Genomic DNA, 15231 nt, shown 5'->3' with positions numbered 1-15231 from the left:
CACAAAGGCCAGTGTTCTGTGTAGAGGCCAGTGTAGTGAAGCCCAATTGTGTAGATTGCTGACCCACAATCAAACAGTTGCAGTGGGAACAAAACAGACTTTGCTGAGGGTTAGTTTGCTCCTTACACGGAAACTGTCTTGGTCTATTGATAAAAATTAACCTATGCACATGTTCATGACCGAATGAAGGCCTCATAAATCATGGCAGTTCATCTTATTCTTATCAGATCATCAAGTGGCAAGTTGAACCATCATCAAAATGCACACCACCCACATTCAGGGCAGAATGTCAAGACTGACCGCTCACCTCTAGTGTGATCTGTGCCAACACAAAATCTGGATTCATACCGATGGAGCTTTTCACGACCAACATAAAGAAGTCAAAACAGATGCCATCATCAGTTACTTTCTTCATAGTACTGGAAGTGCAACTATTTCTGCAGTCTTTAGGGAAAAATCAGTGTATAGATAAAATGTTCAAAGGCAGTATTTCACTAAATAGTTGCACTAGTGCAAGGATTAGCACCAGTGGAATGGGATCCCCGCCCTGCTGTCCCCAGATCTGCTCTGGGAGATTGGTAGAGCCCCCAGAACAGATTCAGGGGGTGAATGGGGTGAGGAGAGGGGGAGATCATTCTACTGCACAAGCAGAAAACCTTGTAGTGACAGAACATTTTGCTTAGTTGAATAGATCCCAATGTTATTACCCAATGAAGAATAGTAGAATCAATGTCCATGACTAAACTTAATGCCCAACTGTGACTAGCTCTCCCACCTAAATCTCCTCCAAAGTTGTGCAATATATTTGGGGAAAACAGGGAGCAATTCACCTGCTATTTTAACCAACATTATAGAAAACCCCTAACTTTACCTATACAGTAGCTGCTAGCTGCCACACCTCCTTCCCAAATTCTTCCACAACCACAAAGCCTTGAAAATCACCCAGTCCGAAAGACCTGATGATTTAACCAGAGGGGTTCCACAGTCCTCCAGAATTCATCATTTGGAAATCACTGCAAATTTACCAGTATGCACATATTTAGGGTTGTTCTAGCAACTTATGTCACCACAAAAAGCTTGAAACACAAAATGGATAAAAGCAGGGACCTGGATTCACCTCTAGTCAATCCCAATAAGCAAAAAAGTCCGGATGACAGACCCAGTTCCATCCCACAACTGCATAAACTGAAAAACCAGTAGATGTGAACAAGCAAAGTCAGGCTGATTTCAGATTTATTTTTACTTTTTCCAACACTGTATTGGTTATTGAACAGCACAACTAAAACCTCATTTGTACTTCTGACACAAGAACAAATACTTTTAAACATATAAAACAATGCAATTCAAATGTGTATTAAAAAAATATGTGAGATTCTGAGAAAAACACCAGCTGTTTCAGGTGAGTTTTCAATGACCATTGTTCAAATTAATGGAAGGTGGTCCATACACTTTCCCCATGAATGCTCCACACAGTTGTAACATTTCAATTTCCCTGGCGCAGGGAAGAACGGCACTTTTGTTGTGCATACATCATGCAGTGTAACATCCAGACAAGTAAAGGTGACATAGTCATCACGTAGGTAAGGAAGGTACAAGTAAGAGCATATAATTTGCTCATTAAAAAAACCCCTTTTATTTATACTCTTGTTTTTAGGGAATTGTTCAATTTATGCTAAAGTGCTTTTATATTGCATGATAACTTTAATAACTTTTTCAAGAATTAGGTTAAAAATATTTAGCACCAACTAAAATATTTGGGGGGGTGGGTTAAAAACTACTATGCTAAAATAGTGCTGACTGGCAAAGGGGTGATTAAAAACATTTCTGTTTTTTGCTAAAATGCATTTTCTTTTATGCATTCTTGTGCAAATGTGTGTTTTTAAAATGGTTTTAGCAAACTATGAGATTAAAAACACACTGTTAGAATGGCAGAAACTGGAAATGTAGCAGCACTGAGGTTCAGATGCATGGCAAGAGGCTCACTCAGCAGATACAACTCTGTACATTTCAAAACCATGCATTTTAAAAAGAAATGGAAAAGTAACGCTAAGGAGACTTAAACCCACCAGCACTGTGCTTTCAAAAACAAACAAACCCCAAAGTTGGCTTTTCAGCAGACTGAGAACATCAGTTTGAGGTCATATAAATGGCCTGGAAAAATGTGAGCCAACAAAACATGGATTAAGCATCTCATGTGGACATGCCCCAGATATCAAACCATATTACTAAGGCACTGCTTGGTGCAAACCAGTGGGGATGGGAATCTTAATTCAGCACATCCAGTCTCTACAGTACCCATGCTTAATTGAGTGTGATTTTGTACTCTCGGGGGAAGTGGCAGGAATTGTGCACTACACATAGGCAATGCTGCTACAAAGGATAAGGATTTAATTATACGAAATCCTACATCATACTTTAATTTGGGGGAGGAGTAGAGGAATTTCCTCTGGCCTATAGGTAGCCCTAGAATACCATCTGGATGAAGACAACCATTTATAGAATCTCACGGCTTGCAATGAAAGAACTGCAATTTGATGGAGAGAGGGAGGGGACTGAGCCATAAATAAAGCACAATGAATTTACAAACCCGAAAACGGTTTCGTGAGCAACCTTGCTTAAGGCTACCAAGACAGCTTTTCTTGTAAGCTAAGTGGAAGGTTTAGGAATCTCCGAGAAGAAATGCATCCCCCCTCCCCTAAAAGGAAACAGCAGCTCCCATTTGAGCCTCTCTCTAGCAAATTGCTTTCAGTTTACTTCCAACCAGAAAAAAAATGGCATAAAAGTTTCAGATCAGAAGCAATCAGTATAGCATGAGTTGTAAAAAAAAAACGAAACACACCACTCTGTTTTTATTTTAAAAGCTTACATAAAATAAGCACTTCAAGCGAGGTAACATGTCCATTATGTCTTGGCAGAAAGAGTTTTGTGCAGCACTTAGGACCAACACACACAGGATTTAAACACTGAGACATTTCTTGTTTTGCAAAGCACTCTTTCAAACGTGAAAGTTCTAGTGTTTTGATCATATACCTTGCATTCCAGTTGGTCCTCTAAAGACAGCCCTTTGGAAAGTCAGCTGTTTCCCTAGCTGCCTTTATATGTTCGCAAGTCAAGAATATAGTAGCTCCATGAGATAGTGACTTGAGAGATTTTAAATTTACTCATCAGCTATTCAAAAGGCACAAAAATAGAACTGGATGCGGAAAAGATAATATGCATATATTCTCAAGTGTCTACCTATACAATGCTATACATAGGTTCACACAGATGGGGGGAGGTCCTACAACTCCCATCATCCTTGACCATTGGCCATGAAGGCTGGGGTTGATGGAGTCCAACTGTGGTTGGAGAACAGGCTTATTGACTGCAACTGCCTCCCAATACCATAGGCATAGCACATCAACCGTTGTTGCATAGATCTCTCCAGATATATTAACTTAGACAATCAAACAGCAGTTGTAAGCCAGTGCACAAGTACATTCAGCAAAGGAAGATATACGAAAACTCTCTCCTATAGATCACGGCTGTCAGAGATGTTGCTTGAAACAGCTCATGTCCAATAGATCTGTGTGCCAATAACCCAGCAGTAATTTCTGCCAGGAAGATGTCAAATTCTGCTTTATATAACGCTTTTCAAAAATGGTACAAAGTGGAAGGGCTAGTGCTGTAGTTCAGATGTATGACTGTATCATATAGACTTTCACCATCATGTGGAAAAAGAACTATTTCTAGAAAGCCCTTAGGTTCTTCTCCTACCACTTACTTAATTAGTGCAGGCAGAAGTTTTAAAGACCTCAAATCTTTGTAATTTGTACTTCCAATTGCACAGAAGCAATCTGAGGCTAGTTTTGTTGTGCTCCCGTTTCAAAGAGAACAATGAGATATTTGAATATACCGAAACACAACCAAGTTATCTAACATTGTTTTTCTGTAGATCCCTCTTCAATAACATGGTGCCGTCCAGATGTTTTGGACTACAAGTCCCATCAGTTCCAATTGTTGGGAACTGTAGTCCAAATCTTCTGGAGGGCACCACGTTAGTGGTCTATAAAGTATCCCCTTTAAAATCATTTAGCTTGAATTTCTCTGTGGTTAGTACTTCTACCTGCAGTTTTCAGAAACAGTGCAAAGAAACTTGCCGATGTCTTTCACTATCATTTAAAAACATTAAAAATAAAGTTATTACCATCTTGAACAATATCTAGAGAGATTCCAGTTCCCCATCCACTGCTTGTTTTCTTTTTTAGCAGCAACTGTTTAATAAACTTTATTTACAAAATACATAACCTGTAATACCCTATAAGAAGAACGAGTCCAATGGATAAATAATGTGCCTTCTTGTCTACATAACTGAGAAAGTGGTCCGAATATATATTTTATATCTTATCCAGAAGTTGGGCCCATTACCCTATTCAGACAGAAAGTTTGAAATAACTGTAATGTTATCAGGCAAAGATTCAAACATTGCAAGGCTTTAATAGATCTTTCTTTTTTGGCCTGAATAGATTTGCTTTTACCCAATGATCCAGGAAATTTTGGTTGAATATGGACACATTATTCATTCAAGGAATCTTTTACCCATTACACATGCATCTCCTGGGCTGTTTAATTTTTTAAAAACCGATTAAGAAATTTAAGCACCCTAATACAACTCACCATTTTGAAAAGTTAACCTTCCTGAATTATGAATTTTAAAAAACTGGTAAGTTAAAATTTTGTATTTTCTGCAAAAACAAAGGGCAGGAAATGGCTGGTAGCAAAAAGGTACAGGAGAGATTTAATTCTTGCCTTCTGTCCTGCTGTGTTCCCTATTCTGCGTTTAGCCCCTCGGTTCACTAAAACCCATGGACGTGCTTTCAAGATAGCATTGCATGATGGCTATCTACACCCACATATTACGGCCTCTGAGAGGAAGCAATTTATCAGAATATGAAAGAGGCAAATGAGATCCTAACAGGGAAAGGGCTATAAAAACATAAAAACATTGCTACTGCTCTAATAAGGTGCATCAATGCAAAGCAGTTTACAGCTTTTACCTCAATTCATTGCTGGGCTCACTAATGAAATGGTCACAGGAAAAGGACCTGACAATTGTATCTCCCACATAAAAGAAGGGACAAAAAAGGACAGAGTCACTTGTGGTTTTTTTCCTTCAGCTTAAATGCAGCTATTCTCAGAAAACACACACACAAAAGCAGCAATAGGCTTATCCTGGCAAATATGGCACCTCAAGAAGGGCTGTGGTAAGAGAGAGTTGTGCAGCTGTGTCACAAGGGGGGGGGGGTGGAATCACAGCATGTTTCCACAGAGGATACATTAAAGGCAGTCTGCTTCAAAGTGCAAGATTTAGCACGTACGCTGGTTAGACACAGCCAGGTTACCCAGGGCTTTGCTTTCAGAGCTCCTTGCGTCCATTCTTCCTGCTGCATAATCTTCAATCAACTGTGGTGGAGACTTCCCCACAAGCACAGAAGGCTGCGGCGAGCAGGACAATCTCCTCCAAGTTAGCCCAAGTTGCAATGAGGAATATAGAATGGCAGAAGTGTACCCCAGTGGCCCAGAAGCAGGCAAGACTGTGACTTCCATCAATCTTGCTGGGATGCCTTGCGTCTTCTATTGCTGCTTACAGCAGTTCAGTACTACTTCTTAAGAAAAGACAGTATTAAGTTTCAAAGGCGCTCTCAACCTCTGATCAGATGCAGAAGCCTAGGGAGGTGCAACTAGCAGCACCCCCAATTGGGCGCGGCTGCAGCTTGGTGTAGATTGATGTAGTCTCCACGGCCTGAAAGAGTGATGTCCGTGTCACCTGACGACGTCAACAACATCATCATCATCTTCTCAATAAGGACTCTAGGAAGAAACAGGATTAGGTAATAATAATAATAATAATAATAATAATAATAATAATAATAATAATAATAATAAATTTTATTTATATTCCGCCCTCCCCAGCCGAAGCTGGGCTCAACAATAAATTCCCCAGCATTCCAGGAACCAACTCACAGGGGAGGACTCTCTGCTGGGGACCCCTTCTGTTCAAACCCAACACAATGTGACTGTGGGGTTCTGCATTTACCTCTGAGAAAACATTACCTAGCTGACAGACACTGTTTGCAATGAAGTTGTTTATCTAGCAAGAGGTGGGCTTGCTGAGGAATGAACACCATCATGGAGCCAAAACAACTTCCGTTTTTTAAAAATAAGCAAGGCTGTGGTGCCTTACCTAAAGAGGGTACAAGCTTGTTCCATCTACTGACCTAATCACCTGAGACCAAATCTCTATAGAGCATTGCATCCCAGACCCTGGCCTACAGCCAAAATGGTAGCCGTATCACTGAAAATCACTTAAATACCTGTGGCGCTGCCTGTCTCACTCCAAACCTAGCTGCAACACTGCATCATAGTGAAAGCATGACTGAATATTTTGGAACTGAGTGAAGTTAGAATTCTCTTTTTAAAGACCTCACCTCTTTTAAAGACCTTATCCATAGGCCCGTTCTTAGGGGCTAATTACCTCTGGAAAAAAAACATTCAAAAATTCAATTTGCCTACCTCATTGACTCATGTACATTCTTGTTTTCCTTGACAGAGGTTTCAATCCATCCAGTAAAGCCATTCTCTTTACTGAACCGATCAATTTCTTCTCTGGTCACAGCCCATGGATAAAGGTCACACTGGAAAAGAGAATTTAGGAAAGTACAAGTTCTTTTAGAACAGTCAGGAAGCGGCGTACAATTTGTTTTCTGCTTCTGCCACAAATCTGCACACGGCCAGATCTATCCAGCAGATTATAAGGCGATGCTATAACTATTTGTGCTGCCGCAGTTTGAATTAGCAGGGTAAAATGATGAGACATCTGTGCCTCTTCTGCCCCTGAAAAAATTCTTATTACTGTTCAAAATAAACTCCTCAAATTCAAAGCAGAGTTTGATAAACGTGCAGATATTTTATACCCTAAGCAGATGTTTCAAATATGTTTTTTTCAGGGTCATGAAAGATGCCCACTTGGGAATTTCCTCACTTCCTTAGTGATATCAGGGACAATTTTAGATGGGGAGGGGGGATGAAAGAAAGGGGGGAGGGAGAAAGGGATCCTTCTCCTGCACACTTTTAGCTCTGCAGCCCTTAAGACCTTCCCCACCCTCCCTTTTAAAAAATGTGGGGAGATGGAACTGGGTCAGAGGCCAGTGAGGAGACACATTCTCCACGCTCTGTTCCATGCCCCCTTCTTTTTAGGCCCCAACCCTAATTCTCAGCTGCCGCCAGTGTTCACTGATGGCATGAGGACAGCGCACATGCGCGGCTCTTATCTCCCAGTGCTTTAGGGGAGTTTCAGAGGACTTATCGCCTTTTTAAAAAGAAAGAAAAACAGCTGGAAACACTCAGTCTACGGTCACTCACTTTATTAGCCAGCAGCAGACAAGGAACGGGGCTTCCATCCGGCAGCTTCAGTTTGCTGTCCAAATCGTACTTCCATTTCTGGCAGCTGGTGAATGTGCCAATACTGGTGACATCAAACATGATCACACAGGCCGATGCCTCTTTGTAATACAGCCGAGTCATAGATGTGAAACGTTCCTGACCTGGGGAAGGTTTAGGTGACGAAGGAGTTTTAGCATTACCTCAGATTCATTCCTAGGCAGCTCCCCCCTCCACATTTGCTTGATCCAACATCAAGGGAGTTGTATTTACTTTACTGCCTTCTGGCAAGGACAATGGAAAACTTGACAAAGTGGGATGACTGGTTCACAGGATGGTCAAACCGTGGTCCTACAGGTGTGGCTGAACTACAGCCTCCATTATTCCCAACCATAGGCCATGGTGTCTGAGGCTGATGGGATTTGTAATCCAACAACGTCTGGAGGGCCACAGGCTACCTACCCCACCCTAAAGATTTAAGGCACTAATGGATAGGAAGATGAAGCAGTACCAGATTTATGTATAAGCTAAACAAGATATAGCTTAGGGCCCCACTCTCTCGGGGCCCCCAAAAAAATTTAAAGGAAAAAAACTGGATGTGCATTTCCAAAATATAAGATAAAAAACAAATAAAATAAAACCTACATACGGCAGCAGTGTTTTGTGTTGCGTAGGCTCCTATTGGTTATGTGCAAATGGCTTTAGATACCTATTAGGTCCATAAATTACTATATAGCATATTTTCAACACAAAAAACAGTGATAATTTGTTGTTGACAAAGGACAGCGGGACATATAAAGGGCCCCATTAACTTTAGTAGCTTAGGGCCTCATCAAACCTAAATCTGGCCCTGAGATGAAGGGGACCAAAAGAAACCTGCAAGAACTACTAGGATTCCCCGATGATTCCCAAGTTAATCCACAGTTTGGAGTTCACCAATTTCTGTACTGCACCAAAGAAGAAATGTTGTTGCTTTGACTTTTCTGCTTCAGAAAGTCCCATTGCAACTGCCTGTGCCAAACTCACTCTTTTGAGGGAGAGGGGAAACTGCCTCAATAATATATATATTTTTTGTTTCAGTTATCCTTACTGAGAAGTCATACTGGTAGGTAAAGTAACAAACCCTACACATTGCTGAGTTTTGCTTCCTAATTTTATGGCAGCTGCTTCAATTGCTGAAGAAGCAAGCCACTTTTTATATGGGCTGTCTCTTTGGCAGTGGAATGACAAAGCAAACAAATACACATGCCTCTTAGTCACCGTTAATTGCAATATCCATCCATCAGACCATTTTCAAGGCGTTTCCCCCCAAATTGCCATTTCCAGACTTACACAGGAAACTGCACAAACTGCATCGCTAAAGAGGTGAAACACAACAACACATGGATGAAAATTAGACAGCTACTGTGTGGGAATTTTCTACCACTTTGGAACTATCTTTGATCGATAGAAAAGGACGAACAAATGGGGGGGGGGGAATCTCATCCACCACAAACCAACAAGTGACTCTTCAAAGCTTACCTGCAATATCCCACAGCTGCAGCCTCACTGTCTCAGACTCTGACCACTGTACCACCTTCAGAGCAAAATCCACTGGACAACCATGGAAAGCAAGAAAAAGATAAAAACAGTTAGGGGTTGAATAAAATCACTGTGTAGTATGCTCCACTTATGAGTACTTCTGCTTCAGGCCTGAGGGGCCTTAAAAGAGGATTAAACAAATGCATGGAGGGTAAGGTTCTCACGATGGCTAAGCTCTGCCTCCATGGTTGAAAGCAGTAATGCATCTGAATACTACTTGCTGGAAACATCAGGAGCGCAGCGTTCTCTTGTGCTTGGGTCCTGCTTGCAGGTTTCCCACAGGGATCTGGTAGGTCAGTGTGAGAACAGGATGCTGGAATACATGGACTAGATCAGGCATAGGCAAACTCCGGCCCTCCAGATGTTAGGGACTACAATTCCCATCATCCCTAGCTAACAGGACCAGTGGTCAGGGATGATGGGAATTGTAGTCCCAAACATCTGGAGGGCTGGAGTTTGCCTATGCCTGGACTAGATCCAACAGTCTCTTTTTATGTTCTTATAGCGGATATTAAGGCACTACACTTGAATTAGGCTGCTGTGCAACACAGCAATTGATTCTACACTACTGCCTTGATACTATTCACGTTCTTCCTTCCAGCAGATGTTAAGCCCAAGCTATAGCATTTCTTGAGTACTACTGACCTCAAAGCATATGTTTATGCTCCAGTAAATCACAGAGAAGTGGTGGAAACAGACAACCATGTAGATGTCACTTTAAAATTCCACCCCATTCCCCCATACAGCTTTAACCACATGGAGAGCAGTCTACAACCATGTGACAAGCCAACCGCTTCTCCAGATTCCTGTGGCCATCTGTTGCTATCCCAGACAACTCTGAAACAGAAGTGTGTGCACACATTATGTGCATGCTCACACAAGTAATACATCCCAAATCCTGGATGATTGCTTCTATGTTCATGGATCCAGAATTATTTCCACCTGAAATATGATAACTAACAGCAAGAGTATATATATAATAATTTCCCCTTGAGATAGCAGTCTTACATATTTCTCAATAAGTGTTTTTTTTAAAAAAAAACTCCCATCAGTAGACCATGTTGACATGTGCAGCAGCAGCACCTTGTTCCTGTGAAATGTTTTAACTTCTGAATTTTTATTTTTATTTTTAAAAAATATTTATTAAAGATTTTTTCAATACAATAGACAAAACACACAAAATAACATATAATTTTATAATAACCATATTTTCTTCACTTCTATGGACTTCCTCACGCCTCTCGTTCCTGCGTTCCAAATTTTCCGAACTTTACCCAGCAATTTATTACCTTGTATCAATTCTTAAATTAATATTTTACAATATTATGTCCCTAATTTCAGATAATTTTACCCAAATCTTAAGAGCTTAACTTTAGCTTAATATTTATCCAAAATTTATCTTATTAAGTTTTTCCATTTATCTTCATACTCCTTTTAACTAGTTTAATGGTGCCATATTGTTATTAATCTTACATCCTTCTTAACATTCATACAATTTACAATACTTTTGTAAATAGTCCTTAAATTTCTTCCAGTCCTCCTCCACGGCCTCTTCTCCCAGGTCTCGGATTCTGCCAGTCATTTCTGCTAATTTAACTTCTGAATTTTTAATGGTTGCAGCCTACCCCCGGAACCCGTTAGTGAAGGGTGGGAACAAATTTAATAACAATCATTTATTGACTGATCGCATATTTATGTCCTAGCTTTTCTGCAAGGAGCTCAAAGTGGTATACATAGTCCTCCCCATCATTTAATCCATACAACAACCCTGTGAGGCAGGTTAGGCTGAGAGTGACCCACCCAAGGTCTCCCAGTGAGCTTCATGGCTGAGTGTGGATTTGAACCCTGCTCTCCAGGTCCAAGTCCAGCACTCTAACCACTACACCACACGGGTTATCATGGTACAGTACAGTCTTGGGCAGACATGTCAGGTAAAAAGAAATAATAATAATAATAATTTATTGTTTATACCCCACCCATCTGGCTGGGTTACCCCAGCCACTCTGGGTGGATTCCAACAAAACATTAAAATACAATAATTCATCAGATATTAAAAGCTTCCCTAAGGTAAGGCAAAGAGGGGGTAAATAGCTGAGAGCTCTCTCCTCTTCAGGTACTTTCCTCAACCAGCAAGATCAGGGTTTGGCAAGGTTTATCTTGCCTGGGCGAGATAGGTCCCGCAGAGATCCCTCTGTGCATGCCTGTGATTTTTGGCACTGTGGAAGCGAGTCACTGGACTGTGCTGGTTTAGCGCAGCACGTGAGCAGGCACCTTGGTTGAGGAGCAGCTCATGGGCTGGTCAAACGACCTCCGCGAGCTGTTTCCGGCCCATGGGCCTTAGGTTGCTGACCCCTGAGCAAGATGCTCTACCATGCAGCTCTCCCACCTGGTGGTGGTGCTTCTGAATGGCAGAGTGGTCCACTGCAAATTAGCAACCATTCACAGTTTAGGAACTTAGGACAATGCCTTATATTGAGTCAGACTGGTGTGTTGAGTAAAAGCCAGTGTATTGAGTAAGAGCCAGTGTGGTGTAGTGGTTAAGAACAGTAGTCTTGCAATCTGGGGCACCCGGGTTCGCATCTCCACTCCTCCACATGCAGCTGCTGGGTGACCTTGGGCCAGTCACATTTCTCTGAAGTCTTTCAGCCCCACTCACCTTACAGAGTGTTTGTTGTGGGGGAGGAAGGGAAAGGAGAATGTTAGCTGCTTTGAGACTCCTTTGGGTAGTGATAAAGCAGGGTATCAAATCCAAACCATTGGGTCCTTTTAGCTCATTTGTCTACACCGACTGCCAGCAGCTCTCCAACAGGAAATCTTTCTAAGCCCTATCTGGAGATGCTGGGAAACTTCTGCATGCAACCTCCATCGTTGAACTACAACCCTTCCTTAAATTTATTTGTGGACGAGGGAGTGAAACCGGTAGGTATTACTCAGACCTGGAGGAATGAACTAGGGGAGAACTGATGTGACCCAGCTTTGGGTACCTGGTGCAGCATCAACATAAGCTTGTAACTAACGCTTGGCCAGAGAGACAAAACAAGATACCCTCTGGTGTACTGCTGACTTCGGATCCTCTCTGCACAAACTGGTGGTGTTAGAGAAGCCCAGGATGGCTGTTTCAAAGGACTCAATATTCATGGCTGCCATGATATCCATGGAGCTGTTTCAATACACCACTGACCCACCTTTATGTAAAAGTTTCAAGATAATTTTTTTTGGGGGGGGGGAAATACATCACTGACCCAACACATATGGCAGGGCATACGTTAAATCTGGGGGTGTGAGTTGTAATAACCCTATTTCCCTGTGACCTTTGGGTTGATGGTGGAAGTCCTTCCCTGAAGGGTTGGAGGACTTGTAAAGCTTTTCCACCCAAGAGACTAATTAAATTGAAGGGATTCCTGAATTTCCCCAATAAATTGTCCATTTGTCAGGTGTGTCCATCCTGCCAAGGCCTCAGTCTCACTGTGGCAATGACAAGATGGAGACAGCTGTCAAAACAATCAACCTCTTCAGCTCAGTGGAACTCAAAAAGGGCTCTTGGGTTTGCTGGAGATAGTTATGAGAAAACTTCATCTGCTGACTTTCTGCCTGTCAATATTATCATTGCATATGCCTTTCCCTGATTTATTTTGAGTCCACCATCTCACCCATTTACAACAAGAAACGGTTTAAGCTGTTGAATTTCTGCCCACTACACCATCAAAGGCACAAGACCCCTGCTCTTCCCCCAAAGCCAAGTCTAAACCTTTCAAAGAGCTTAGGTTTCATGAGTCAGATGTGTTACTGGTCATCATTGGACCACCGCTTAGAAATGCAAATAACTGTGAAGTATGAAAATGTCTTAAATACAAATATATTTTAGGCTGGCAATTCTACATTCAGTGCAAGCCCAGGCATGGTATTTCAGATGGCTGTGTGTATAAAGGGATTTAATGTTAATAAGTACAGCAATGTTATTAGCACTAATCAAACAGTCACCCAAAAACACCCATTTAAGTGTTTATACCAGAAGCAACATTTTCCCCTTTGAGCGGGAGAGCAATTAATCAACAATGCCCCACCACAGCTACTACAGTCTTATCATTCCATACACACACACACATACAGTATTTCTGCAAAATGCCTACTACACTGCAGGGTACACTACTCTGATTGCATTCACACAGCACTTTATTCCAGTTTCCCAGTATTTCCCTAACTGTCAATTTTTGCATTACATTTGATCTTTCACGCAATGTAAAAGCAACTTCCAGAAATTCACCAAAATATAGAATAGAGCTGCTCTGCGTTCGTTTCCATGTTATTTGCAAACAGACTTTTTCTGGAAGTAAATAGCACTGAAATGACCACTACATTTGTGCTATACTCAACTATATTTCTGAAAGTGGCTTTTACGTTGTGCGAAAGCTCAAATATAATGTGGGAAAGTAACAGGGAGGGCGATGTCGGGAAACCAGAATAAACTGCTGTGTGAATGCAGCCTCTGTCTCAACCCCTTCTCCCCAGCAATGTTAGCATATTGCAAGACTGATGCTACCCATACTTTCTCATCCACAATACTACCTCTCCTCCCCACCAAAGGGCTAGGGATATAGTAATGATGGATTCTATTTGCATTAGCATGGTAATTTAATATATTTACATTTCCAGGGGGGGGGAAACACATCATTTTTTGCATGAAATTAAGCGCGGGTGGCGCTGTGGGTTAAACCACAGAGCCTAGGGCTTGCCAATCAGAAGGTCAGTGGTTCGAATCCCCGCAATGGGGTGCGCTCCCATTGCTCGGTCCCTGCTCCTGCCAACCTAGCAGTTTGAAAGCACATTAAAGTGCAAGTAAATAAATAGGTACCGCTGAGGAGGGAAGGTAAACGGCGTTTCCGTGCGCTGCTCTGGTTCGCTAAAAGCGGCATAGTCATGCTGGCCACATGACCTGGAAAAATTGTCTGTGGACAAACACCGGCTCCTCGACCTTTAAAGCGAGATGAGCACCGCAACCCCAGAGTCATCCACGACTGGACCTAATGGTCAGGGGTACCTTTACCTTTTAAGCCTGAGTTAGAATTAAGTGTTGTCTTTGCTGCAACCTTTCGCTGTTGGGCGGTCATGCTCCTACACAGTCACAGTTACACTGAAATCCTACAACTCCAAAAGTTAAAGCCTTTCCTCACAAGGGAATTGCTCCAGCCCCCTGATCATTTTGGCTGTACTTTTCTGCACATTTTCTATTCAATACAAAATCCAGATGTGTCCAGACCTGTACACATGCTACCCCTGAACAGAGTAGGAGGAACCTTTGTTCTCCTTGGGGGTTGTCACTTATTACAGCCAATAGGTGTCCTCGACACTTGTGCAATCACAATCTACGCTGCACTTGCAAAACAAAGATAGCACTGTCTAGTGCTTTTTTTCCCTTAAAAAAATGTTTAGGGGTATTCTCATTTTCCTACTCATATTGAAATACTGCCCCTCAATGAGGCCGAACTTAGATTCACAAAATGTTTAGGGGTATGTGTACCCCTGCATATCCCCAGAAAAAAGCACTGGCACTGCCTAGAAATCACAACACATTTTTGTTGGCTCAGTACACCATGCCTTGACTGCCAAGAACATACAATATCCCATAATGGAAGCCCAACCCCAGGCAAAGAATGTGTGGCCTGCACGCTTCAATTAAGTAAGAAAGGGCATTTAGTTTGCAAAAGAAAAAATAAGCCAGGTGAGCACTCTTGTGACAAGTCTATAGTATGTTCTCAGGATGAGCTGCAAGTTCATTAATATCTACGTATTATAATATTATATAAACACACACACACACACACAGGGGCAGTTTGAGGACTCTAGCTGAAAAGCAGAATAGAAAATTTACCAACAAAATACATATTTGATGGATCTGAGCCTCTAATAGCAATGCTGGCAAACAGCCATAATGTTAAAGTAAAATAAGCTGTAAACTTGTAAGTGGAACTTTCCTCCCTCTGCCTCCTACAAAGATGAATCTATTGCAAATGACTCCTTTTCCAAATCCTCCCCATTCTCCTCCTCATTGGATCCTTTTAGTTTACCCTGCACTTCAGTGAAGTGTGTTTAAGGAGCATATTCCATGAAGCCTTAACCCCCAACAGAAAGAGCAGCCAGAGATAATCAGATCATTTTGATTCCGGTCACCCTTATATAAAGGGGGTAGTTTAAACTAAGGCGGCTGGCCCAGCTAATCTTGCCCTAGTTTGG

General features: G+C 41.8%; 1 protein-coding gene and 1 long non-coding RNA gene across 4 annotated transcripts in view; one reads left to right on the top strand and one right to left on the bottom strand.

The window, feature by feature from the left end:
* Positions 1-4251: 4251 nt before the first annotated feature.
* Positions 4252-15231, bottom strand: part of RAB29 (RAB29, member RAS oncogene family) — a 17609-nt gene continuing 6629 nt past the window's right edge. For all 3 annotated transcript variants that reach the window (XM_081916473.1, XM_081916474.1, XM_081916475.1), the window contains exons 3-6: positions 8941-9012; positions 7402-7583; positions 6553-6674; positions 4252-5850 (exon numbers count right to left, since the gene is read on the bottom strand). In XM_081916473.1, the coding sequence (XP_081772599.1) occupies positions 5721-5850; positions 6553-6674; positions 7402-7583; positions 8941-9012 (506 nt within the window). In that variant the 3' untranslated portion in view covers positions 4252-5720. The remainder of the gene's footprint in view (positions 5851-6552; positions 6675-7401; positions 7584-8940; positions 9013-15231) is intronic.
* Positions 9038-15231, top strand: part of LOC309372684 — an 18494-nt gene continuing 12300 nt past the window's right edge. Inside the window, exon 1 of the long non-coding RNA XR_014169611.1 lies at positions 9038-9427. This is a non-coding gene — a long non-coding RNA (uncharacterized lncRNA). The remainder of the gene's footprint in view (positions 9428-15231) is intronic.

This window comes from Podarcis melisellensis, assembly GCF_964234715.1.
Source record: "Podarcis melisellensis genome assembly, chromosome: 6".
Classification (NCBI taxonomy): Eukaryota; Metazoa; Chordata; class Lepidosauria; order Squamata; family Lacertidae; genus Podarcis; species Podarcis melisellensis.
The sequence above is the reverse complement of the archived record's forward strand: the minus strand, read 5'-3'. Positions and strand labels throughout refer to the sequence as shown.